This window comes from Ovis canadensis, chromosome 2, assembly GCF_042477335.2.
Source record: "Ovis canadensis isolate MfBH-ARS-UI-01 breed Bighorn chromosome 2, ARS-UI_OviCan_v2, whole genome shotgun sequence".
Taxonomy (NCBI): Eukaryota; Metazoa; Chordata; class Mammalia; order Artiodactyla; family Bovidae; genus Ovis; species Ovis canadensis.
The window spans coordinates 166,978,137-167,004,680 of NC_091246.1; the positions used below are offsets into that span (position 1 = coordinate 166,978,137).

Sequence of the window (26,544 nt, forward strand, 5' to 3'; positions counted from 1 at the left end):
ACTTATCAGTTCCATTTTCTCATCAAGGATAAGGCATGAACTATCCTAAATTAATATCAGTTAGTTGTAAAAGCAATTTGTGGAAGGAGGCTAAGCTATGTTACCTATATCAACCTCTAAATGTCATTGCATATTTTAAGTTATAAGTTTAACTTGTTATCCCTGATTTGTTTTAAAGCAGTAACATCTGAAATCTGTGCTTGAAAGTTTAAATCTCTATCCTAGGATAATTCTTGACATATCACAGACATCAAATATTACTCTGACAAGATGGCACCAAGCAGAAATATAGTAATAAAGTTTACAAGTCTCAAAGCAGAGAGTGAGGAATTCTGGGTAATGACACTTCCTGAGGTGATTCTAAAACAGTGATCAAGAATGTCCCACACACTGTTTGGTGAAAAGAAATACACTACAATTTTACATATATAAATAGGAAAAAAATCTATTTTTAAAGAATAAAAATGAAGAGCTTTCCAGTGTTACAGCTCACTTAAAAATTTTTAAATCATGCTTTAAATTTTCAAATAGTCCCCAAGCACAGCACACCTAAAAAAATATGTAGCTAAGTATGCAGTATTTTGGGAACTGGCTATAAGATGAAGATTTTTTTAAACATGGGAGAAAAGGGGGAAATACACCATTTTTTCATTTCAAAAAACACCACTTTTTTTCCCTTAAATCACAAGCTAGCACAAGAAAAGCTAAAACACTGCTTTACAAATGGCCACTTACTGTTGGCACTAAGCATAGCTTACCTTTTTTTCTTAAATAACACAGTGAATTTGTAATACCTTGTTACAAAACATGGGTCAATTTATTATTGAAATTTTGTTAGTGTTTTCAATTTTATAATTTAGCAACCGTGGAACTGAGGTATACCTTGTTGAGGGAGGTTAAAGTAATGCTTGGAAGCCTCTTTACTGTACCCCACTTAGATGACTTTGTTTATGTACACAGAACAGCAGCACACTAAACATTCACAAGCTGTGTCATATTGGCATTACAATAGTCATTTATAGAAACACAACAGCAAATGCAATAAAAACAAGTTACCCTTTTAAAATCTGAAATGAAAAGTTTTTGATTTAAAAAAAAATAGCAGTAGTTCATTTAAGGAATTAGTGTCTTCTGACAGACATTAAGAAATCTGATGTCAGTTTTCAAACACGTGATTAGCCAGGTCCAAAAAGATCCTTGATTTGGAGAGGGCCACATTCTTCATGTACATTTTTTCAAAAGTTTCTTTATAGAGTTTACAACTTTTCTCTTAGTCACGTGTCCTTCATGTATGTCTCTGCTACAGGCAATGCCATAAGTCTCCCAGAGCCACCTTTTGAAATGAGGGTCTTCTTTCTGAGATGTCTAGGACACATCCTACTCATTTCACACAGAAAATAAACTGTAAGCAGTTTCATTAGCAGCTCCAGTTGAGAGTCCTGTTTCTCAGTGTGTACACATGGTGCAACCATCATAGACTAGATTCTTTGGGAGGAAAGTCAACATTTGTCACCATCGTGACCACTGTTACAATGTCCTCTGTGGTAATGATATTTGTTAGTCTTTGCATCTGAGTAATTCTTTCACCTACACATCCAGCTGATAACCTGGCTTCGGCATCGTGATCCCAACATTCTTCTATCGTTTCACAGAGCATTGCCATTCCCTGTAAAGGAAAAACACATTTAAATATCATAACAATTTTTTTTTTCTATTGGGAACTAGAGTAAAACTCTCATAAAGAAATTGCTATTCTGTGGGTTAAAGAAGGTCTCAAAATTAGCCAAGTTTGATATTTGTCAACATTCACTTTTGAATATCTCACATGGAGAGAAGCACTGAGAGAAAACAGCATTTTTTTTTTTTAAGCACTGGAGATGATCACAGCAGGTGATTTGTTTAATTCCAAATATCTCTGATAATTATTCACAAAGCAGGTAATTTAAATTTAAGCTAACCTTTGAACTGAATTCAAAACTAAGGCTTTGAGAAGTTTACCAATTTTTATTATTTTCTTAAGTTAATATCAGCATTTCTACCTTGCAGATAAGTAGGAAAAGGGTTAGGAAGCCACACTTAAGGATTCTCTACTTGGCTTATCCATGTTTCTAGTTGTATCTAGAACAAAATAACCAGGGCAATATTGTTCCAGCCTTCACATTCCTAGTCTCTTATGAACTTGAAAATCATCCAATCAAAATGCAGTAACTCATGGAGAGAATAATACTGGGTACCTCACTTTTTAAAACGACATCATATGTGAAGGTGGTGATCAGCAAGGTTACCCAACTCTCCCCACAGGCTCACAGTCAGGCACTTGCTTCCCTTGGAAACCTTCCAAATAGGGGACACACTGTGACACAGGAGCACAAAGCCAAATGTCCCCCACGGCAGACTTTACCATCTCCCTCACGAGTGTACAGATGTGGCCTTACTGCATTGTTTCTAGGACTCTAGTATAGAGTACCTTGTACCAAGATTTCTGCCTCAGGAAATCCAGAAAGAAAATGTACAGAAATATAAATCATTCCTCTGACGAGCATTTTTTTTTTTTGGAAATTAAAGTGAAAAGCTAACGATAACTTACAGCATGTTTCTGCCAATAATCTCTTAAAACAGGCCTCTTTTTTTTATGCACAACAACTTCCTGCATGTCTTCAAGAGAGGGATGCTGGCCAATTTCTTCCTCAAATGGCAGCATGTATTCATCTACAGGTCCTGAAATGTAAAGAAGGGGAAAAGTCATTTTAATTCAAATCATCTTGCCTTCCTAACTGAAACAAGTTTTCTAAAGCATACTTTTACTGCCTTTTCCTAACTGTCATACGCTATAAGGACAGGACTGGAAAAGGTCAGTTTTCATTCCAATCCCAAAGAAAGGCAATGCCAAAGAATGGTCAAACTACTGCACAATTGCACTCATCTCACGCTAGTAAAGTAATGTTCAAAATTCTCCAAGCCAGGCTTGGAACCGTGAACTTCCAGATGTTCAAGTTGGTTTTAGAAAAGGCAGAGGAACCAGAGATCAAATTGCCAACATCCACTGGATCATCAAAAAAGCAAGAGAGTTCCAGAAAAACATCTATTTCTGCTTTATTGACTATGCCAAAGCCTTTGACTGTGTGGATCACAATAAACTGGAAAATTCTGGAAGAGATACGAATACCAGACCACCTGACCTGCCTCTTGAGAAACCTGTATGCAGGTCAGGAAGCAACAGTTAGAACTGGACATGGAACAACAGACTGGTTCCAAATAGGAAAAGGAGTACATCAAGGCTGTATATTGCCACCCTGCTTATTTAACTTCTATGCAGAGTACATCATGAGAAACGCTGGGCTGGAAGAAGCACAAGCTGGAATCAAGGTTGCCAGGGGAAATATCAATAACCTCTGATATGCCGATGACACCACCCTTATGGCAGAAAGTAAAGAGGAACTAAAAAGCCTCTTGATGAAAGTGAAAGAGGAGAGTGAAAAAGTTGTCTTAAAGCTCCACATTCAGAAAACTAAGATCATGGCATCTGGTCCCATCACTTAATGGGAAATAGATGGGGAAATAGTGCTGACTTTATTTTTTTGGGCTCCAAAATCACTGCAGATGGTGACTGCAGCCATGAAATTAAAAGACGCTTACTCCTTGGAAGGAAAGTTATGACCAACCTAGACAGCATATTCAAAAGCAGAGACATTACTTTGCCAACAAAGGTCCCTCTAGTCAAGGCTATGGTTTTTCCAGTGGTCACATGGATGTGAGAGTTGGACTGTGAAGAAAGCTGAGCACCGAAGAATTGATGCTTTTGAACTGTGGTGTTGGAGAAGACTCTTGAGAGTCCCTTGGACTGCAAGGAGATCAGTCCTGGATGTTCATTGGAAGGACTGATGCTGAGGCTGAAACTCCAATACTTTGGCCACTTCATGCAAAGAGCTGACTCATTGGAAAAGACCCTGATGCTAGGAGGGATTGGGGGCAGGAGGAGAAGGGGCGACAGAGGATGAGATGGCTGGATGCATTACCAACTCGATGCACATGAGTTTGGGTAAACTCTGGGAGTTGGTGATAGGGAGGACTGGCGTGCTGCGATTCATGGGGTCACAAAGAGTCGGACATGACTAAGCGACTGAACTGATAATGACAGGAAAGAAACGCTCAACTGTAGTTACAACCACAAATTTTAATTTAGAAGAAATCAAAAAATGTAATTTGGCTGCTAACTATTGTAAGGAGCTCTGTTATTGTATGGAGCTACTGCATAAGGAATACCTACCTCTGTATATAGGACACAGGGAACCGTGGATATGTGCATATTAAGGATATAACATCTCTATAAGGTACCCACTCCTGCAATTCAGATCAAACTATAAACAGTATTGCTTTCCTTTCAGTTCAGTCCGTTATAGCCATCTTTACTCTGACATGCCCTAGCTCCCTACACAATCATACAAGGAGGTATGTACTCCAGAGGCACACCTCTACCTTCACAAAAGCTGCCAAATATTTAGTTTAAAAATCACAAGTGGACTGTATAAACAGGGTTCCCAACAAGTCAGAATGGTGCCTTCACAGAAAAGCAAGATTTATTCTACAATGTAATTTTTTTTTTTTTTAACTTAGGCCTACTCAAATACAGAAATTCAGCTAGGAGTTAGTAGTAACTAATAATCAAGAAACACTTAACGCTAACCAGAAACTTTATATTCTATTTTATCTTCAGAGTACAGGTGGCATTACCCTATTTTACAGATGATAAGTTCAAAAAAAAGTTCCATAATTTGCACAAGGGCATACAGCTATGACGTAAGCTGAATCCACCTCAGAATGACTCGAGTCTGTGAACTGTCTGCCCTTGATGGGAAACTGGTCACTAATGAGCAACTTCAGTGACCAGATACATCTGTATATAGATAACAAACCCTGTGCAAGTTCTCAAAACATACCAAATACTCCTGCATACAATTAAGTTAACTGCATCAGGAAGGAGGCTATCTAATTCAACCCTGTCTAACTGTACAAATACTTGGTGGCTGAATAGTTGGGCTCTGCTTGTGCACTTAAGAGCACTGACATTCTAAGGTATCTTATTACCCTCACTACTCTGAATGTGGTCCACAGGTCAGCAGCATTGACAGGCAGCTTATAAGAAATGTAATTATTAGGCCCCACCCCAGACCTACTGAGTCAAAATCTGAATTTTAAGATTCCCAGGAGTTTGGTTTGCACGTTGAAATTTGAGACTCACTAAACTAAACCATCAATGACTAACCATCAAAAAAATTAAAATCACTACTTTAGCGATGTTCACACTGTTCCCTGTAATTTCTGACTTGGATCAGAAATGCCTCTCTGCAGCTGAGTATTCCATAGCACATGCAAGGTATTTAAGAAATCTAAGCATCTATCCTCTTACTCCATAAAAACTTCCCTCATACAAAACAAAGCAACTCTTCACTCCTCCAAACTCCGATAATATTTCTTTACACTTCTCAGGTATTAACATTTATCCATGGCTCAGCAGGTAAAGAATCCACCTGCCATGAAGGAGACATAGGAGACATGAGTTCGATCCTTGGGTTGGAAAGATATCCTGGAGAAGGAAATGGCAATCCCACTCCAGGATTCTTGCCTGGAAAATCCCTTATACAGATGAGCCTGATGGGCTTCAGTCCATGCGGTTGCAAGAGTTGGACATGACTGAGCACATAAACTCAGAAAACATTTACCTACATGGACAATTCATACTTAACCTTACTCTAAAATTAACTGTCCAAAGATACATTTTTAACAACTGAACTACACATTGTTTATCCCTCACAATACTATATCCAATTGATTTGCTTCAGAGAGTTCTTATTAGTCAAACTTTAAGCAATGTATTTTTCTGTAACATCTGCCATCTCACCTGCTTCTTTCTGCCTCCATAACACATAATAAATGCGTTCATCTTCCACTTTGACCCAAAACACACTGAACAGGTTCTGGATCCACTCCTACACCAATTTTGGAAGAATGAATGGCTATCCATTCCTGACCATTGTCCACTAAATTCCCTTTAAAAGCACCTTTTTCCCAAGTCAAATTTCATATACCAGAGGTAGTCTGTCATACACTGAGAAACTATTACAGTACTCCGACAATACTCTTAGAACATAGGTTAAAATAGTTACACCTTTAAAAAATTAAAATTAGAAAAGAACAAAACATCACACTAACACTGGTTTGGGGGTTAGCAGTCAGAAAGTTTATCTTATATTCTGATATCCCAAAAAGTGTAACAATTGGAGAAAAAAGACACCTTCTAAGGAGCACTAAAGACAGTAACCACAACACTATAATTCCTTCACACCAGGAATATAACATGCAGGTTTACAATCAATCAATGTGAATACCTGTGTTTGAAAAGGATTTCAAAAATAAGGACTAGGAATCACTTGGAACCAAGGTGATGTGCTAGAGAATGTAACATGTTTATAATATCTACAGTAGATCAGACTTTCAAAACTTTGAAGAGGCAGCATCTAATCTGCAGTATAATGTGCTCAGCCATGGAGAATAGAATGCTAATTCTATCTGTTGCTGAGGTATATGTTTCCATCATGCAAGTGCTGAATAGCTTCCCAGGACAATGTCTGGGAGGCCAAATCTACACGCAACTCTCACCCAAGAGCTGACTTTAACCCTTAGGTGTCTCAGGACCCATATGACCTGACCAAGGTAGCAGCCCTCTCCCTGAATCTGGATCAGCGTTTCAAATCTAGGCTCTATGACTCATCAACTTGCAGCCAAAATAGACAAGCTACTTAATTTCTACTTAAAATTTGAGTGTCAAATTCCTCACATACAAAACTAAGCTAATAATTACCTCCAAAGTTGTTTTAGGAAATAAGCTAAAGGTATGTGAAGTGCCCAGCAAAGCATCTGGCAACCATAATGAATCAATATATTTCAGTACCTTTCCTTTCCTGCCCTCCTGTCCCCTGCCTCCTGAATTTTCTTTATGCTCCCACTTCTGGGAGTCTACTTAAAAAACAGCTGTGCTTTATAATATTACCTTTGAGAGTAATCAACCCTTTTCATAAATGTGTAGCAGGTACACACACATACACATACATAATAATCTTTTTAAAAAATATTTGTTCCCTTACCATCTGCAGCAGTACAGCGAGAAGCCAGTTCCCACAGGACTAATCCCATGGCGTACATATCTATCCTCAAAAATGCATCCCTTTGGAAGTTGATAGCACCCTCTAACACCTCTGGAGCCATATACCTTCGGGTACCCACCTGAAAAAGATGTGAAAAGCAAATAGCAATTACTAACTCTGTGAACTGACATTTTATCATTTGTAAAGAGAATCAAGACCAACTGTGGTCTACTATCAGGTAAGATAACTAAATTTTGACCACCAGAATTTTATTCCATTTCAAGTAATACAACAGTAATGGAAACTGGAGGCAACCATGAGTAGGGTGTGCTTAAACAGATAAAAGTACTATGCAGCTCTTAGAAAAACATGAGGTAGATCTAAAAGGACTAACATGTAAAGAGTTGTAAAAATACTATAGGACGAAAACAGCAAAGAACAAAGTAGTGTATATAATAAGATCCCTTCAGGATACACTTAATAGATATATCAACACATACTATGCCAGTTTAGGCTTAGACTTTTTCCCCCTTCTAGAAGTAATCACAAACTGAACAATGGTTATTTGTGGACAGGACAGAAGAGAGAAAAAATCTGTATACTTTTCGACTGTACACTGCTTGAAGTGTATCCTTAAAAGAAAAATACTCTTTTTGAGTATAACAATATAAAACATAAAGCAAATTAGCCACATAAAGGATAGATAAACTTCTAAAGTTCTATTTGCACAAAATCTATTTGTTTCTTCATGAAATCTGTCTTATATTCTTTATTGATATCTGTCCCTAACAGTTTGCTATTTCTTATTAATGTAACTATGATTACCAGGCTAGTACAGCTGACTCTGGTTGGTGCTTGACAAAATTCATGTATTTAAAAAATTTCTGTGTGATACCTGGGTAGATCACAATCCACTTGAGTTTTAGTAGGTCTAGGGGGTGGCCCAGATATTAGTATTTCCAAAAGCTACATTATTAAGTTACTGTGAGCTACACTAGAAATTGGGCAATTACCTGTAAATACACATTTAACAAAGGTTATTAAGAAAAAAAAAATTGCTCACTAAGACCCTAAAGTTCAAGTTTCTAATTCACTTATTAATAATAAGACTTTAAAGAGTAACTTTCTCTATTTTGCCACTTTAAATAACTTTTAATTGTGCTATAAGCCAGCTTTTCCCAAAAGTCTTTTTTCCTATAGATAAATGTATGTCATCCAAAGTACTTCTATTTTTATGAAATGATGACATCACCTTTTTTCTAGTGTAAAATGTCCTCTCTTTTATCAACTGATGATGACAAAAGATAAAAATCATTTTTTTCCAGTGTTCTTTGCAAAATATAAAATATTCAATAACATGCATTTGAAATATTCTGGTCTGTGAAATCTAAAGTCAAGGAATCAGTGATGTATTATTTATTATTATACATACATGTAATTATGTATTATTGTTATGTATTATTATTTTCACCCACATCATATAACCCAATCATGAGGGCATTAAAAGATATGAATGAATCCCCTAAGTTTTGGGATGGTAAGTTAAGTTTATAAGGTACCAAAGGACTGAATTCTTTGGAAAACTTAAGTCTTAAAATAATCAGCTCAGAAGTTTGTTCCTAGACTTCCTGCACAATCTCCCATCTCAGCAATACTCCACAAAAATGCCTTCTTTCCAAAATACATATGCTGGCAACTTTCTAGAACTATGACTGTTGACTAAATTCTTAAATTATTAGTCAGTACTGCCAAAATTTGTTGTGCTGTGTTCTTGGAGGCCAAGAGCATACACTGGGAAAAGAGAAATCTGAGAATCAGGTGATCAAATAATTTGCATAATTTGAAAGATGAAGCAATGATTATAAAAAATCATTTGGTTTTGTAAGGAAATAACACCTTTTGGTTGAACTGTTTTGAAAACACCTTTCCTTGCCTCAGTTTCTGAGAATAAAACATATGGATATTCTTTTCCTCTCTGGCCTTCCTTACAGGCTAAGATCTCTGTATAAACTTCGATTAACTGTAGCTCACCAGGCTCCTCTGTCCATGGGTTTCCCAAGCAAGAATACTAGAGTGGGTTGCTATTTCCTTCTCCAAGGATCTTTCCAAACCAGGGATCAAACCCAGGTCTCCTGTGATGCAGGCAGATTCTCTACCATTTGAGCCACTAGGGAAACCCCAAATTAAAGCTAGTGAGTTAATAATATTAAGAACTCCCTAAAAGAATGAGGCCTATTAAAATGTGTTAGATTCTCCTTTGATTAGTTTTAAAAATAGAGCCCTATAACATCTGAATTGTTTTAGATGAACTCCTTGATCTAAACTACCATATGAAAATATCTTCCTTAGCAACTTTAAAACTTACTCAAGACAGTTATTCTTGTATTAGATGCCAATTTAATAACCACCACAATAATTTTAGACCAACTGATTCCAGACCAGCCATCTAAGAAAATATGGGACAAGTTTATTTTTCCTTAAGAGTTTATAGTTATCATCCTTACCTGTCCATGGGTATCACCTGCAGACTTGCCAGCCTCAAACTTTAACGCCAACCCAAAGTCAGCAATGCAGGCTGTCAGATTGTTTTTCAACAGCACATTTTTACTTTTGATGTCCCTTGCAAACAGAAAGATAAGGTATTCAAATTCAGTTTAAACAATTTATCTTTTAAATTTTTTGACTCTGACTAGGAAAAGAGACTATGTATGCTATTAAAAAAAGTTAATTCAAAGTATGAAATACAGAAAAAGGGAGAGGGAAAAAAGCTTAAGTAAAGTCTCCATATAGCTTGAAGCACAAGGGTACAATGACCAAGTCCTATCCACCACAGGGACAACAGGAAGGAATTCTCCCCATAAAGCCATTTTATAAAGAGCTGCCATTCCAAAGATACTGTCCAGCTTTCATGTTATCTATGTCACTCCAATCTACCAATCAAAAAAATGTTTTTTAAGAATATAAGCATATTTCAGTTTAACGTTAGAAACTCTCACTGAAACTTCAGTTTAAAAACCAAAATGAAAAAATTTTCAAATAATAGCAGGGTTGGAGTCTTTTTGCCTATTGGTAGAGGCCTACATTTTAAAATAGTCCTTTATTTTAATGGTTCTTATTATAGTCATCAACCTGGCTGTACAAAAAGAATCCCTAGGCATGTTTACCAGATAAAAAATTTTCACCATAAACATACATGCTCCAGCTGGATCCTGGTGTTCCGAAGAGAGTAACCATTTTAAGGCAATCAGATCTCCTCCTCTACACTCCAGCCTCAACTAGTTCATGCCAGAGATAACTATACCCCAGGCAAACACATCTATGTCATAAGCAATGGTTTAATTTATGTGTGCGGAAACAGAGACCCACAAATGATACAATATCCAGTTTTAGACTCAACCAATTTTTAGGTACCCTACTTAAAGTAACCTTTGGGGGTTCACAAGGATTATTTCCCATAGGACTATGTGAGGCAAGCAAAAATTCAGGAAGAGGCAGTTAGACTGTATACAGGAAGATGAAGGGGAGCTACTTCAGAGGTGGAAGTCATTTAAGGTTTTCAAAATTGGAATTGAAATAAAAGTAATGCTTCCCTGCAACCTAAAACACCACCAGCACTCAATTAAGTATTAGTTCCAAGAATCAGTTAAAACAACCATCTTTAAATTGAATGTAAGATGATAAACTGATCCCAGGTTCAAGGAAGTTAAATTATAGTGGAAAACTGAATCCCATGTTTAAAGGGAACTAATGTTTTCCCTTTAAGAATCTGACCATTGTTGGGTCCAAGTACTATTTCTTCATGAAAAAGGAAATTTAGGCAACCCAATTATTCAAATCATGCCTCCCACCACCTCTGCTTCAGTAATGATCACATGGTCATTCAAAACACAACCAAAAATATATTCGAAAATCTCTCCTTAATTACATCCTCTTATACCTATTTATAATCATCTTTGAAGTAAATCATGTTTTGAGGCAAAATAAATTTCTCCTTTGAGATAAATACACTTTCATTCTTAAGTACGTTTTAGGAAATAAGACAAATTGAAACATAAGTCAATCATTAACCTTTGGTAATGATGTTAATATGTATCATCCAAAATACTTCCTGGCCAATCTCAAAGCTAATTTGAAAAACAAATAAAAATCAAATGCCTCCAACAGCATGATTAAATAACTAGGGGAAAAATTTTGCCCAATGGTTTGAAAGTTTAAATAATAAACAACTACTGAATTATTGGGGAAAATAATATAAATTCAGCTCTACCTGTGAGATATGGCGGGTTTGTGGCCATCTTTTAGGCCAGGTATATCCTCATGTAAATATGCCAATCCTCTAGCCATGGTTTCTGCAATATGACACAATTCATTCCAAGAGACCACATTAGCCTTAAGAAAGTCTGATAGTGAACCCTAAAGAAAGGGGGAAAAAAAACAACTTATGTTCTTGATAAAAGCCATGTGTATATGGAGACTTTCCTTTTAAGAGGTTATGGAAGGCAACATATCCCTCCTTTCAGTGAATAATATCCAAAGTCTATTTCTTTCCAAATGGTTTTAAGTTTCATGTTAATAAACATTTGAAAGGAATACCACTAATCTTTCAAGGTTTGCTATAAGCATAGTCAATTAATTTCTCATTTAGAAGACAAAATTTAAAAGAAAAAAGATTATTGGAAATCTAAAATTCTAGAAAATATTTTAGAAGTTAAAATATACTGACTATAGAGATGTTATATCATAGGACTAGGAGAACAAAAAATTAAAACATATCAACAACTAACCTAAAGGATCTTCCTCTGGAGATCACTGACAACCTTTTGGTCAAGAATCAGAGAAATAAAAGAGCCACTTTTTTCTGACAATGATGAAACTGACTGGCAAAAATAACCCAATTTCCTACTTCATTAATGTGTACTTTCATACTAACTATGAAAGTAGAAAAATCGAGGAAAAATAGCAAATGTGTTTTGGTGGTAACTACCCTAAAAATTAGTGACAAATCAAACATCAGATAAATTTCCTCACCTTTTGTCACTAAGCGACACTGATTAAAGAATTTTAAGAAATAAAATTCAAGTTGAAAAATGGCTTGTGTAATAAAGGTGGATGGTAAATGGCGAATGAAAACTATTAAGCATTAGCTATAACCCTGATGCTGGGAAGGATTGGGGGCAGGAGGAGAAGGGAACGACAGAGGATGAGGTGGATGGGTGGCATCACTGACTCGATGCACATGAGTTTAGGTGAACTCCCGGAGTTGGTGATGGATGGGAGGGCTGGTGTGCTGCGATTCATGGGGTTGCAAAGAGTTGGACACGACTGAGCGAATGAACTGAACTGAACGATTCTAAAATAATTATTTGTAAGAAAAGTAACTGCAGCACAAGAAATCAGGGACAAAAGACTGTTATTATATAAGTAGGGGGTTAGGCGAAAAAGTTGTCATCTTTGTTTTTCTATTAATATAAATTACTTTTAAAACAGGTTTTTATTTATAAAGATTAACCAGTAACACCCTGTTCCCAGAAAAGTAAATGAAGGTTTTGTAGCCAACATTAGGAAAGTAAGCCAACCCTGACCTTACTGAGGTAAAATGGGGAGTATTGATAGTTCTACCTTTTCATGAAATGCTGTGATTAGCCAAAGATCCACATCAACACTGGTGCCTCGTTTCTCTGCACCGATGAACTGCAGTATGTTCTCATGCTTCATTCCAGGCAAACTATAGACTTCATATTCATTCTGCCATGACTGTTTATCCTAGAGTTAAAAAGAAAGAAAAATAAGGATACAAAGAACAAAGGCAAATAAACCATATCTAAGATATTACTCCAGGAAGTTCTAAGAAAATTTTTTTTTTAAAGGCTAACTACCTCATGTGAAGAGTTGACTCATTGGAAAAGACTTTGATGCTGGGAGGGATTGGGGGCAGGAGAAGAAGGGGACGACAGAGGATGAGATGGCTGGATGGCATCACTGACTCAATGGACGCGAGTCTGAGTGAACTCCAGGAGTTGGTGATGGACAGGGAGGCCTGGCGTGCTGCAATTCATGGGGTCGCAAAAAGTCAGACGCGACTGAACTGAACCGAACTGAAGTATTAAAAGATTCTTTGGTTTTCTTTTGTCCTATTTTTTAATAAAAGAAAACTCTGACAACAGGTAACAGCTCCATACTAAATGCCTGCCCTGCCCCATTCCCTCAAACATACTTTTTTGTGTCTCTAATTTGTAAATGTAGGAGTTATCAGAAATGCTGCACTTCTGAATCTTAAAAATGGCAACATGTTCCATAGACAAGTTAGTAACTACAGTGTAATTTCATCATGCTGTGAAGTTACCTATGTTACTATTAAGAATAATCTCTCTCAGACATAAATTCAGGAGAATGACTTCATCTAAATAGAAAATAAAATTTTTTCAAAGACTAACAGTATGTCAAACATTCTTAACAAAATGTTTAGAATACCCTGCAGAGTCGATAAGAAAGCAATGGGGTATAAATATGCAATACAATAATTTGAAACACCACAGACCCACTTGTGCCTGCAAGTGATCCATGCCTCTTATGTGTTGTGTCTACCTCAAAGGATGAGTTTCTTTTCACAATAGGAGAATAACGAAAGAGGGAGGCATAATGGTTATGAACCCTCTGGATCCAAACTATCTAAGAATCTCTGGCACATTACATAATCATTCAGTTTCCTCATTAGTAAACCAGGGACTGTGGTGTCTGCCTCACAGGGTTGCTGCACTATACGTGTAATGTGTGTGGTAGTATATGTATGGGTAATACATGGATACGTATCAGTGTATACGTACATGTATAGTACCTCTATCTGACACAATAGAACCATTCAATAAAATGTTAGCTGTGGTCATTGTTGTTGTTACACTTATGTTAATCCAAATGCGTCCTCACATGAAATAAGAACACTCACTGGCCCGATAGACTTTTCCTGTGAAAACTAAACTATACTTAACAGTATCTGCCTTGCTACCAAAAAAAAAAGTAATAAACTTCTTCACAGACTGTAAGAAACAGGCTTTCAAGGAGGTAAGACGGCAAAAGTCTAGGTATATTAGACAAAGAAACTGAATTATTTTGGTATAAGGAAGGTCTGCAATATAGGTGCAGGGGAGCGGTGAGACCTGCATCAGAACACCCAGCCAGGATCCCAATACCACGCATGGCGTTAGCCACAGGCGTGAAGAAACAGACGACAGGAACAAAGGGGTCACCACAGACCTACACCATGGATGGGGCGAAACTAAAGGGTAACTCAGAGGTGTGTGAGGCCAGGGTTTCATGAGGTTGGCCTCTAAAACAAAAACAAGTCAACAGTAAACCAATTATTTGGAGTCAGCTGACTACCTCTGAAAATTCACCGAACAAAATGAAACAATTACATCAATACTCAAAAGTAGAACAAAATCCAATCAGCCTAGTAATATTGATATATCTCCAAACAGCAATTCTAAAACAAAGCACACTACTCTTTCATTATTCTGCTTTATTTGCTTTTCCTGGTAATGTCAATGGGACATTAAAAATTAACCACTCAAACAATGAATTTTTTATTTTTAATTAGAATCATCTCTGCATTTGTGTACAACTTTTATTGGCAAAAATATGTGCATATACTGAAATTCCACCACTCCAAACAAACATGACTGCTGTATGATTAATTTCTCAGATGAGAAGACAGACATAATAGGGCTAACCATTTTCCCCAGTAGCACAAAACCACCCTGAAACATATGGCTTGTGTTTTCAGACTGTTTCTGATTTACAATGACCTAACCAGCTGCATCTTTTAACAAATATATGCATAAAAGAAAACTGCAATAAACATACCTGTATTGGAAATATTTTCACAGCCACATATTCATTGAGTAACTGGGCTTTCCACACACAACCAAATCTTCCCCTTGCTTTCACTTCTAGTAACTGTAATGGCTTCAAACCTAGTAATGGAGAAGGTGGGGGTGGTCCTGGGTCCTACAAACAATAATAGTATTATTTTAAAAAGCAGCACATGATACATATCACTTCTAAATATCAGAAAAAAGTGAGTATACTAAGGAATCAATTGACAAAAATGGTAAACACATACAAATGACATTAACTTCAATCTTGCCAAAACAGAGTTCTCAAGCATTACTAATTATCTACAGTGATCACAAACCAAGGCGCTTGAATTCAGTTTTCATAATAACATTCAACACTATTACTCTCTGTATGTGTGTGTGATTGCTACATATACATAGCAATCAGGAGAAAATATCTTTTTGATCCAGTTTCATTAATTCTAAGATTTTCTGTGACCTTCCAGGATACTACTAATAGTAGTATCTCAATTTCATCCAGTTGATACCTCCTTATAGAGTAAGGATTTGAAAAGTAACAGGACAGCAAATTATGGCTATGCATCAAAAACCCACCCCTCAAAATCCATTACTTTCCCCAATGAGTGTTTAGCTTCAACTCTTTTTCACTAATATCAGAAATACCCACGGCTATTTTCAAATACATTACAAGTAAGTATTTCAAATACAAAGCACATATAAAAATATGTAGGTTAGTATTGCTATAACCAAACTGCTCTGTTCATTCTAATTTTTCCACCCAGTAACACTTCATCCTTTTGCTTATAATTATTTCCCAGAATTGACTGAGATAGTATTCTGGGACTTAATGGCAAAGAAAATACAAATTATAATTCAGAAAATAAGTGGTCACATTAGATGATACGCTATGGTAAATGAAAGAGAAGTATAGTGCTGTAGTTAATTTTTTAAATGGAGCAAATATATAAATAGGAATACAGCATCACCAGGGAATCCTGTACAAAGTGAAGTGCAAACCCTTCACAGAAAGCATTGTATTAGTTTAATATCTGCAAATAAAGCATGAGGAAGGAAGCCTTTTGGAAAGCTTCCAGAGATGTTTGAAGGCCTGGGTAATGAATACTATAAGAAGTAACTAAAATTTCTGTAGCAACAGATTTTATGGCACTGGGTGGAGCCTAAGACACTCAGAAATTATGTCACCCCCTTCATCAGTGCATGTTTTTCTGCCTTTACTCTCCCTTTAAAAACAAAACAAAACAAAACTCCTCTTCTAATGCCTCAAGACAGTTAGTGCTCCCTTTAGGCATTAATCAGCCTGAGTGCCACTCAAGATTTTTTAAAAGTTGACATCTACGTTAGAAAGATTCTCAGCAACAGAAACATTGCAAAGTATTAAAGAGAAAAAATAATGTAATTGCTTCTTCTGCAGTAGACAATCTTTATAAAAATCCTTTGTGAATTCCTCTTTTAAAACTGTATGATAAACCAGAAGACTTCCTGTGACCCATTCTAACATCAGATAATTTTTTAATATCTACAGAAGTTGCGTTTCCTTCACACATTCAAAATATGAAAGGTTAATAGAGCTAAAGATTGTCTTAGTTAACAAAGTGATAAGTCAAGGAAGTCAAATGTAACCCTTACAGAAGTATGGCCCCTCAGTGGGAGGGGAAACAAGACTGACGTTTACCAGTATTAAACCCTCCTTCCTTCCCTCATCCCCTGACTGATCAAGTAAGTCTGTAATAAGAGATCCCACTGATAGGGACATAGGACTTCTGTAGATGTGGAGACAGAGGGCAAAAAGCTGAAAACCACTCTTCTAAAGGCAAAGGAAACCACTCAGTCCTCAAAATTCAAGAATTATTGGATAACCGCATAAAAGAATAATTAGGCTAACTAGAGAGAAAAAGTTCAATTTGAAAAACTTTATAACTACAAGGTTAAAGTCAATGATTCCCTCATCTTTTAGAGAAAAGTTAGAAAAATTGAGTTTTCAAAGCAGGGATGCCAAAATTAAAGCACGCAGATGAGGGCTGAAAGCTGAAGAGGGAAAATAACCAAGTAAAAAGTAAAATGGTACTACACGTACACACTAAGATTTGTAATAACTTTTATAAACTGACTGATAATGTCTCTTTAGATAACATACACATTATCCATGTGGATACGATCCACCATGTGGATACGATCCAGTCTATAAAACAAGATTTAGATGACTTAATCCACATCTCAAATTAAGAATATATTAACTGTTCAAAATAAGATTTTAATGTAATATTAAACTTAATTTTAGGAAACAAAAATTTCCAATGCTTATGTTTACAATAAAAAAAATCGCTAGATGTTTTACAAATGTATAGATAAACTTTTAAAAGTTCTTGTTAGTTTTCAAGACTCTACTTACAAAGTTTTGAAGCTACCATTATTTCAGTAAGAAATCTTAGATCACTCTCTTAATGATTATTACCATTATGGTCAACATTATATATTAACAGTCTGAAATATGCTTTGTCAAAATTACCTTAAGAAGCTTAAACTGACAACAACATAGGCCAATTTTTAAAGGGTGAGAAAAAGGCCTAAAAAGTCAGCACCTACAAAATGTGAGAACTTTTAGAAATATGTGTTTTTCAACAATATTCTATAATTCTTGGAAAGGTCAGGTTAACAATGAGAACTCTGTAAGATTATAACTATAAAATCTATAATACCAATCAATATATCTTTTTGCTTTTCTAGTAAAAGATTATTAGAATATTCTTCTAATTCATCCTTTTCAGCTCTTCATCACATTTACAGGAAGCTTTAACAGCTTCTCTTACATCTAGCTTGTATTTATCCTATAACCTAAGAATATTAAAAATGATTTTCAGTTTATTAGCATCATTTTACTAATTTATAAAAAACTCAACATTTGATTCTAGGAATAAAGATTTATACCTTTAAAATACATGAACACCTCAGGAGACAAATTCAAACTTAAACTTCATAATGACAACATTCTAATGTTATCCATAAAACATGGCCTTGCCCTGCTACAGAGAAAAACCTCTTCTGGAGGGACAGCTATAAGGACTACAGAATTCCTGAAAACTCCCTAAGTTCCAGCTCTCTTGCAGTACCCATGCTATTTTGCCCACTGAAAAAGACACACATTAGAACATGGCTCTGATCACATCTCCTCTTTACCCCATTTGTATGTGAAAATTATGGCAGCAGAAGACATCGTGCTGAGAAGCCACACAGAAATAACAGTGGCCACCACCCCAGCACCACTACCCTGCATCATCCCTATAACCAAGAATGGAAACAAGATTGGAAGCGAGGAGCGGTAAAGCAGTCTGCGACCATTTTGCTCATTCTGAGTTCTCCACATGAAAGGCCAATTCTAATCTAAATAAAAGCCTTAAAACTTCCAGACAGCGAAAGATCAAGTTATAATTCCTCTAGCCAGTCCATTTACTAAAGATGCCAAAGATGAAATAAACTACCTGAAAATACAGATTTCACATTAAAAGATAATGGATTCAATGAGAAAGTCAGCACCTGTTAAAAATGAGCACATGCTGACATTAATGACATACTATAAAAGTTAACCAATCCAAGGTTTTAAGGCTAAAAATTTAGCCACTAGGTGTTAACTTATAATCAACTAAAACAATCGTTTCCACATTTCACTTTAGATAAGTATAAACATTGTTAACAATTCTTTAAAACCCAAAACTAATGCTATGATAAAATAAATATTTTTAATATTGTAAGTGGAAAAAACTGTAACATAAATTTATAAACTATAAAGGATGCACAATAAAGCAACCAACAAAATCTAAGAACAAAATGTTTAGTATGCATCCACAAAGTTCCACAGCCATAAAACAAACATCAATGTATCTTACCTCTATCATTATATGAAAGGCGTGCTTGTGAAGAAAAAACACAGGCAAAAGAAATTACGATTTATATCCAGAATGAAATGAAAAATGACACATCAGTTACAAAAGTGAAGGAAGGAGAATAACGATTTCGTTTTTTTAAAGTTGGCAATGATCCAATGTATCATTTTTTAAAATGAGAACTAAGAACACTTTCCTTATGAACAGAGGAAAGTAATATTTAAAAAAAAAAAAATGTTGGACATTATCAGATAAGAGGTATTATATAGATGACTCTAGTATGATCCCAAGTTACTTGATCCAACAGACTTCAAGCCAGCAAATAAACTAAACCGAAAGTCTTAAATAATTTTTGCGGTTTTCTAAGAAGTTGTAGGGTCTAAACTGTAAAAGTGGGGGGGGGGGGGGAAAGCAATTTAATTAAGCAGCTATGGGTTGGAATTGGATTGTGGACACCAGAGGGCAGTATTGCCTTTAACAAAAACTGTAAGAGCAGCACAAGAAATTTTTATATAGCTAGACTTGAGTTTCTTAGACAGTTGTCTTCAGAATCTAGAATCTCCAACTTTCTGAACTACTGCATTCTCCCTTCATGGAAGATAGAAAAATCCTTACAGTGAGACAGAAAAACATTTCTGGTGCCTCTGTGGGTGTGTACAACATAAATAACACAACTAGGGTAAGAAAGTAAGATAGGAGAAGAGTGATCACAGTGACAGAGCAGGCCACCGTTAACTATTTACCGAGCCACAACCAGGGTAAAGAAGTCAAGCAGTAGCAGCCCTGGGAAGAAATCCATGCATTCTTTTCAGATGCAGGACACTCAGATACTGAACAGGATTCTCATCTTCCTAGTCATCCCAAAATAAGTAAGGCAATTTAAAATCAAGAGAAATACTGTCACGGGTGTAAAAAAGGCTTCAAATCCCTCCAATCACTGATTTTATTTCCCCAGTTTCCAACATTTCTACAGAGAACAACAGGACTGACAAAAAAGAGTTGACAACTTGTTTATGTGTACCAGTTGCTTAACTAGTTTTTCTTGCTTCTTGATTTTCTCCTGTGATAATTATTCAGAATTATTTAATAATTCACCTAAAAGGCTTAGCTAATCCCACTATCAAAACATCTTCTCAGTACTCCAGAGTAAAATTTATCCCTTAAAAGGAATACATGCCAAATAAGTAACTAGGCTGTAGCTTCCCAAAGCTTAAACATCTCTCAGCTTTTGTTTCTATACCAGTACTTTCAGAGACAAAGATGTCACTGTGCAAGCAGGTGCCATCCATGCATCTTATCAAAAAGTGTACCTTTGCTCAATACACCTCTCAATAAGTGAGTATTAGAATACGCTGTAAGACAATCCAAGCAAAACAGGAGACACCAAGAACAGGCCTCAATAGGAATAAAAAAAAAAAAAAATTCACTAAAATACACAAACAGACGAAAAGCAACTGAACAAAATAGTCTGGATTCACAACCTGGAAAATGAAACCTGAATACCATGCGCTGCAACTGGAGATAAGAGTGAAAACAAAACCAGCACATTAACGTCAAGTAATTAGGTTGCCAGATGAGAAAGAGACTTGCTGCCTATTCCTTAAGGGAAAAGAAATTTAACTGTTAACAAATGTCAGAAAGGAGTGAATACTATTTCTGTATTCATTCAACAAATCTTTGCCCAGCACCTAGTTTGCACCAGGCACTGGCTACCCAGGCTCTCCTGATGCTTACTATACACTGTGGGGAAGAAAAACTAATCAAAGAATCTTACTGATTAATATGTGATCATAACATAAGAGCAATAAAAAGGAATTTGGTTACCGTGAGCATCTATAAGGAGAAACCTAACAAACACTGGGCAAAGTGAATAAGAGAAGATTTTCTGAGGAGAGCATCTCTGAGACATATAACGTAAGTACTAGAGGAAGGCAGATTAGGTAGGAAAAACACAGTACTGGGGCACATTCTAGATTTCTGACTCACGTAGCCAAATGGTTACTGTCCATTTAGTGAGAACTAGGTTTGAGAGAGAAGATCATTACCCTTGTCTGTGAAGTGCTTGGAGACATTTCAGTGGAGATATTCAGTAGGCAGTTATATATGCAGAACCAGAATACAAAGAACTCTTTATGGAAATATGGATTTTACATACTATAAATAAAAATATAGGAAATGTACTATAAGTCTTCTCTTACTATTTAAACCATTCCAAGATTTATATTTATACATACTTTTTAAATAACTCACTCAACAACTTCTTCGGACCATCAAGAAGAATTGAGTACTCTTTAAGAAAAGTATTTAAAAATCGACAAATTTGGGACTTGTCTCCTCTAATCATCTAGTAATCTTACATTCTAAGAAATTTTACAATTGCAAATTTTAAAAAGGACTACTGCCAAGCTGACAGAAATAGAATATGTAAAGAAATAATACAGTATGTGTATCAGGACAAATGTTTCTGAGCTAGGGAAAGCAAGACATTATGCATTAACAGATTTGATAATACTGACACTGTCAAATGCACAGCCATGATTCTATCCAATCAGATCTTCAAAATTTCTCTGTGATATATCAACTCCTCCTTTCCACAGTTTCTCCTCATCTAACTCTTTCCGGAAGTAAAGACAGACCAAGGTGGCTGAATGAGGATTTTGAATAAGCTCCCTAAGAAGTGATTAGTTCATCAGTGAAGCCATCACTGGGATTATAAGTCTGAAAGAGATATTGCAACCATGCCCATTCTTCTGGTTGCTGCTTAGAAACACCAGGTTTACTACTGTGTACAGAATAAATTATATTTTTATTTAGCATTTGTATTCTGCAAGTAGAGGAGAAAAAAGGAAAAGGATCATGCTATACAATAATAATTGTGATATGGTAAAACTGATATGTTGATCTGCAAAGCAATATATATAGTCACTATAAAAACTATTTTAAATTTAATTTATATACTCTAATCCCTCCCTTTATCTGACTTTATAGTTTTTTATGGACCTGACCTAATAATTTATTGAAATAAGCCATTCAATTAAAATTAACTCAATGGATAATACTCAAGATGTAAATGCCCAGGCTCTGCCACTCAGCAGACTGACTAGGCCAAGTCACCTCACTTCTGTATGCCTTTTCTTATCTCTCAAATAAACACAATAAAACAGAAGCTGCATCATGAGTATTGAAAGATTACATGAGCTCATATGTATAAAGTGCTCTGTACAAATGTTTGACAGAGTACTCAAAATGAAATTTTTCCATTACTCGAAATTAACTTCAAAGTACTGACATACATGTATGTGTGTGTGTCTCAATCGTTTCAAGTTAATTTCAAGTAAAATGATCAAAACACGTCAGTTTTGATGTTGAAATCAACAACTTCAAAAAATTCCTCCTTTGGAGTACAATTTTGAGGTGGCTGGCAATTAACAGCTAACACTTACTGAACACTTAAAATGAGCCCACCATCCCACATGTGGCTCTTCTCCCTATCACCACGGAACTGGAATCCTTTCCTCCATCTTTGCCCAAATTTACTGAGGCTACTCCCTTTTTACTTTCTTAACCCTTCCTTTCCAAGCGGCAAAGTCAAACAACCAATCAACCAACCTATTTTTATTGCACCTACATGTTAACTGTGGGCTCCAAAAAGGCCAGCAAGGACTGGCCCTGAGCCACTTAATACTACACATCAAGCACAGTGCCTGGCATACCCCGCACAGTGGGCACTCAAGCAATAGGTGAACAGTTCAGTGAAAATAAAACCAACCAATGTGAACACCTCCCAGCCTACCTGATGCAAACAGCTTTCACTAACAAATGGACTTCTTCATTTTTATTATCTCAAATTAATAGAAAAAAGTTTAACAGCAATGAAGTAGCTACGAATGATGGATCAGATTGAGGGTGAGACTCAGGAAATAAAAAATACAGAGAAAAGCAAACTCACGTCTTTCTACCTACCATCTCCTTGGCAGACAAGGAAAAGTAGGTATTAGGCACTCTGGTCTATATGCAACAGCCCCATGTGCAAACTGGCAAATGGGATGGGGCCCTCCACAGGCCAAAGGAAACCTGATCTCAAGATTTTTTAATTTAGTATGTTATTTTTAGAAATAAGGTGTTTTAATTTTAATGTGCAGCTTTAACTTGTTTTAAGCTTTTGATACAGACTCCCACTACTCCATCCCCCCCAATCCCCCAACACTTTCACTTCTCCCCTGCCCTTCTTTTTTGCTTTCAGACAATCCAAGTGGATCTGTCTGTACATTTGTAAGAGAAATAACTTATACACACCTAGAGCAACACTTTGTCAAGCTGCAGCAGGTCTATGGATCATTTATGTCAGTTCTCCCTACAATTAGTTTAAAAGTATACATAAAAGTTGTAATTTAGGTTATAATACAAAAATAATGAACACAGAAAGCATTTCTAGTAGCCCTATAGTAATTTTTAGGCATGAATGGGGGGGGTGGGGAATGCACGGATATGCTGAAGAGTATACAATAGCATTATATCACCATATTTTAAATATCCTAAAATAATACAATTAAAAACTACTTGTGAAACGTAAGTTCTAGCCCTTAGTAGAAACCTAACACAAACTCTAAGCCAATAAAACATCAACTTTTGGTATCTCATGAGCATGCATTATACTGCACTAAACTTCACTTAAAAACATCAGTCAGAGCAAGTTAGATGGAAAATACTGAGCTGAAAAGCTATCCTCAGTATACTGTTAGATAAAAGGAAAGTAACTACAGAATAACATTTTCTAGTTTATAAAAAGGAAAAGTATATATTCAAACAAGTGAGATTAGAGAAAGATGTCAAAAGATACACACCAACCTAAAACTGGTTATTTCAGTAAACTAATAAAGGAAAGGGGGAACAAATGATTCTTTCTTTTTTTGGACACACTTCTTTCTGTATAATCTGTATTGCTATAACAAGCAACCATTTGTAATTAATTTTTAAATAGAACAGAAGGTGAAAGAGAAAAATCAAGAGAAATTTGTGTTCACAAACCTCAACCATTTAGCAATCAACCTAGTTCAAGATGCACTTCTACAGATGTAATATTTTGTAAGTATAACTGAATATTAGCATATTAAATATTCAGTAAAATTCAGTAAACTTCTCCCTGCATTCTTCCAAAATAAGGGAGCAGCACACTTTCCTAAACAGACTTGGCTAGATACTATTATGCTGCCCCTTTAGTATCTTCTTAATTTTAAACAAATATAGACTTAACAGGAAAATCCTACAAACCATTGTCAGAGATGGCTTGGTTTCCTGGTGGATGATAATTTGACATAGTGTGAAACATCAACGTATCATTACTTTAATATTAAGGTCAACAGGATTATTTTGTATGCTCAACTCAAAATTCTAAACATCTAAAAGCCTTCAGTCCTTTTCAAAACCTAGACAAAACGTCATGATGCCAGGACTGAAGAGACTGATGCCATTTAACAAGCACCAACGTAGCAATGCTCTAGTTCTATTACTTCTATTACTTCTTCAAAATTTAACAAGAAGTTAACGGCATACCTTCTTAAATGCAAGGAATTTCTAGCCCCTAAAATGCAGTTTCTTATCAAGTGGTTTTTTTTATTAGCACATAGATTTTATAAGCACAAAACTTAAGCTTACATATGGTTATAGAAACAATGCAAACAGTTTTATTGAAATCGCATTAACTCTAACCACAATAAGAATTCTTAATAATAGAGTCAGTGCGTCAATTCCCTCACATACATGGCTCACTGGTACTAAAAAAACAAGTTTGCATTCAGTTTACTGACTGGAGATCATAAGAGCATCTACCTGCAGGTGGAAAGACAGTTTCAGGACAGGTAAAAGAAATGTGACCCAGGTGATGCAAATTAAAAGGATGTTTTCACACCTGTGATCACAGAAAATTGAATAATGGCATTTTCTTATAAAAGCTTGAAATACTTCAACTTATCTTATCCCCAAGAAACATGGTCCCAAGATTTATCTTTAAAGTAAAGCCCTAAAGCACCTCAAACATTTACGAAACAATTCCTGAATATACTGCATCATCATCTTAGTATAACATTAAATGAAACAAAGTCAATTCAGCAATTCATTACTTACAGAATGGTTATTACATAGAAACACTATGTGAGATGCAGCAGTGATTACAATACAAACCTCAACTTCAAGGAGCTCATAATCAAGTATGAGAACGGAAGATGCTCACAAATGACTAAACCTTTCTTAACCAAGGTTATTCATGTGAATCACAAAAGAGAGAACCTGACTTGAGCACTAGTTTCTCTATTCTTTCAAGGATGGCACATAACTAATAGCCTTCTAGAGGTATACGATGGATGGCTTAGGGTGTTGATGAGAGAAAATAATCAAAAGAGAAAGTATGGAAGACCACTGTCAGACTTCAAACTTTGTATTCTTGCTGCTGGATCACTGACTGAGAGCCTTCAAATATTTGTAAGCACAGAAGTAACATAATCAGACATGTAAAATGTTATCGTATAGCAAATACTATAGACGGAGACAGGATTGGAAACAAGACCAGCTACAAGACTGCAGAAATAATCTCAGCCTCCAGTACAAAAATGTCCTGAAAACAAGAGGATCAGGAAGGATGAAAAGGTAAATGAACCGGACTTCATAAATAACAGGGCTAGGAACAGAAGGAGCTATCTCTAAGGCTTTCACCCAGGACAGAGGGGAAAACAGTGATAATGTGAAACAATGTTAGAAATATAGTGGTTACAGGTTATAAAGAAAGAAGCATAGTTTTTGGTATTTTTTTTAAAGGAATAGTTGGGTTTTTTTTAAAGCATGTTACGTTTTTCTACACCTTTATGATAAATCTATTTTAGAATATTTTTTATTTTAAAATAAATTAAAACCATCATTAAAGACTAGATTTTAAAGCATGTACATCTCTACATCACGTCTTCAGAATAAAATACTAACAAAATCATAAGAAACTTTAAACAACTTGATGTCTTGGAAATAAAGAATTCCACCATTAAACTACCAGAAACCAGCTTATTAAGAGATTCATTTAGATATATCACTTAGTCCTCTAGAATACCTCCATAATACTGATCTTTTCTCCCCAAAGAGAATGAAAGACTGAGATCAGACCAATGAATGAGCACAGTATACGTAACTTTAGCTTGCTCTGCTGAGAATCACTGTAAATTCTCTTCAAATGTACTTCTTATTGCAGGAATGATCCATCAATAAGCTACCACCAGTCTTTAGCCAACGCTTTAAGAAAAGCTTTCCCTAAGAAAAGGAATGATAAATTTTGTCTAAAAGTGTTTGAAGAAATTAGAGGGAGAATGTTGCGGAAATGCACAAGAATGTAAGATCTTTCCCTAACTGGTCCTGAAATTAAACTTTGAATATGGAGACATGAATTTGGGGTGAAATACCCACGTCAGCTTAAGACTTCAACTGTGTAGTATAATTCCCCTACCTACTTCTCCTACCCCTCAAACAAGTCTTGAATAACTAGGGTATTGGCACCATCAACTCAGAAATACAAGAATCTTTACCTGAGACCCAATCTATATTCATAAACCCTATTCTAAAATGTGTGCTAAAAAAATTTCAATGGAAAACACATGAATATGCCTATTTATC

The 26,544-nt window shown here is 35.8% G+C and overlaps 1 protein-coding gene and 1 long non-coding RNA gene across 2 annotated transcripts in view; one reads left to right on the plus strand and one right to left on the minus strand.

The window, feature by feature from the left end:
• Positions 1 to 784: 784 nt before the first annotated feature.
• ACVR2A (activin A receptor type 2A) overlaps positions 785 to 26,544 on the minus strand; it is a 92,091-nt gene continuing 66,331 nt past the window's right edge. Inside the window, exons 5-11 of the mRNA XM_069577633.1 lie at positions 15,003 to 15,146; positions 12,762 to 12,905; positions 11,410 to 11,555; positions 9,647 to 9,761; positions 7,143 to 7,281; positions 2,588 to 2,718; positions 785 to 1,666 (exon numbers count right to left, since the gene is read on the minus strand). Of these exons, the coding sequence (XP_069433734.1) occupies positions 1,472 to 1,666; positions 2,588 to 2,718; positions 7,143 to 7,281; positions 9,647 to 9,761; positions 11,410 to 11,555; positions 12,762 to 12,905; positions 15,003 to 15,146 (1,014 nt within the window). The 3' untranslated portion in view covers positions 785 to 1,471. The remainder of the gene's footprint in view (positions 1,667 to 2,587; positions 2,719 to 7,142; positions 7,282 to 9,646; positions 9,762 to 11,409; positions 11,556 to 12,761; positions 12,906 to 15,002; positions 15,147 to 26,544) is intronic.
• Positions 6,836 to 13,575, plus strand: LOC138433975 (uncharacterized). The gene is made up of 2 exons (XR_011254555.1): positions 6,836 to 7,380; positions 13,010 to 13,575. It is a non-coding gene; the product is annotated as an uncharacterized lncRNA (long non-coding RNA).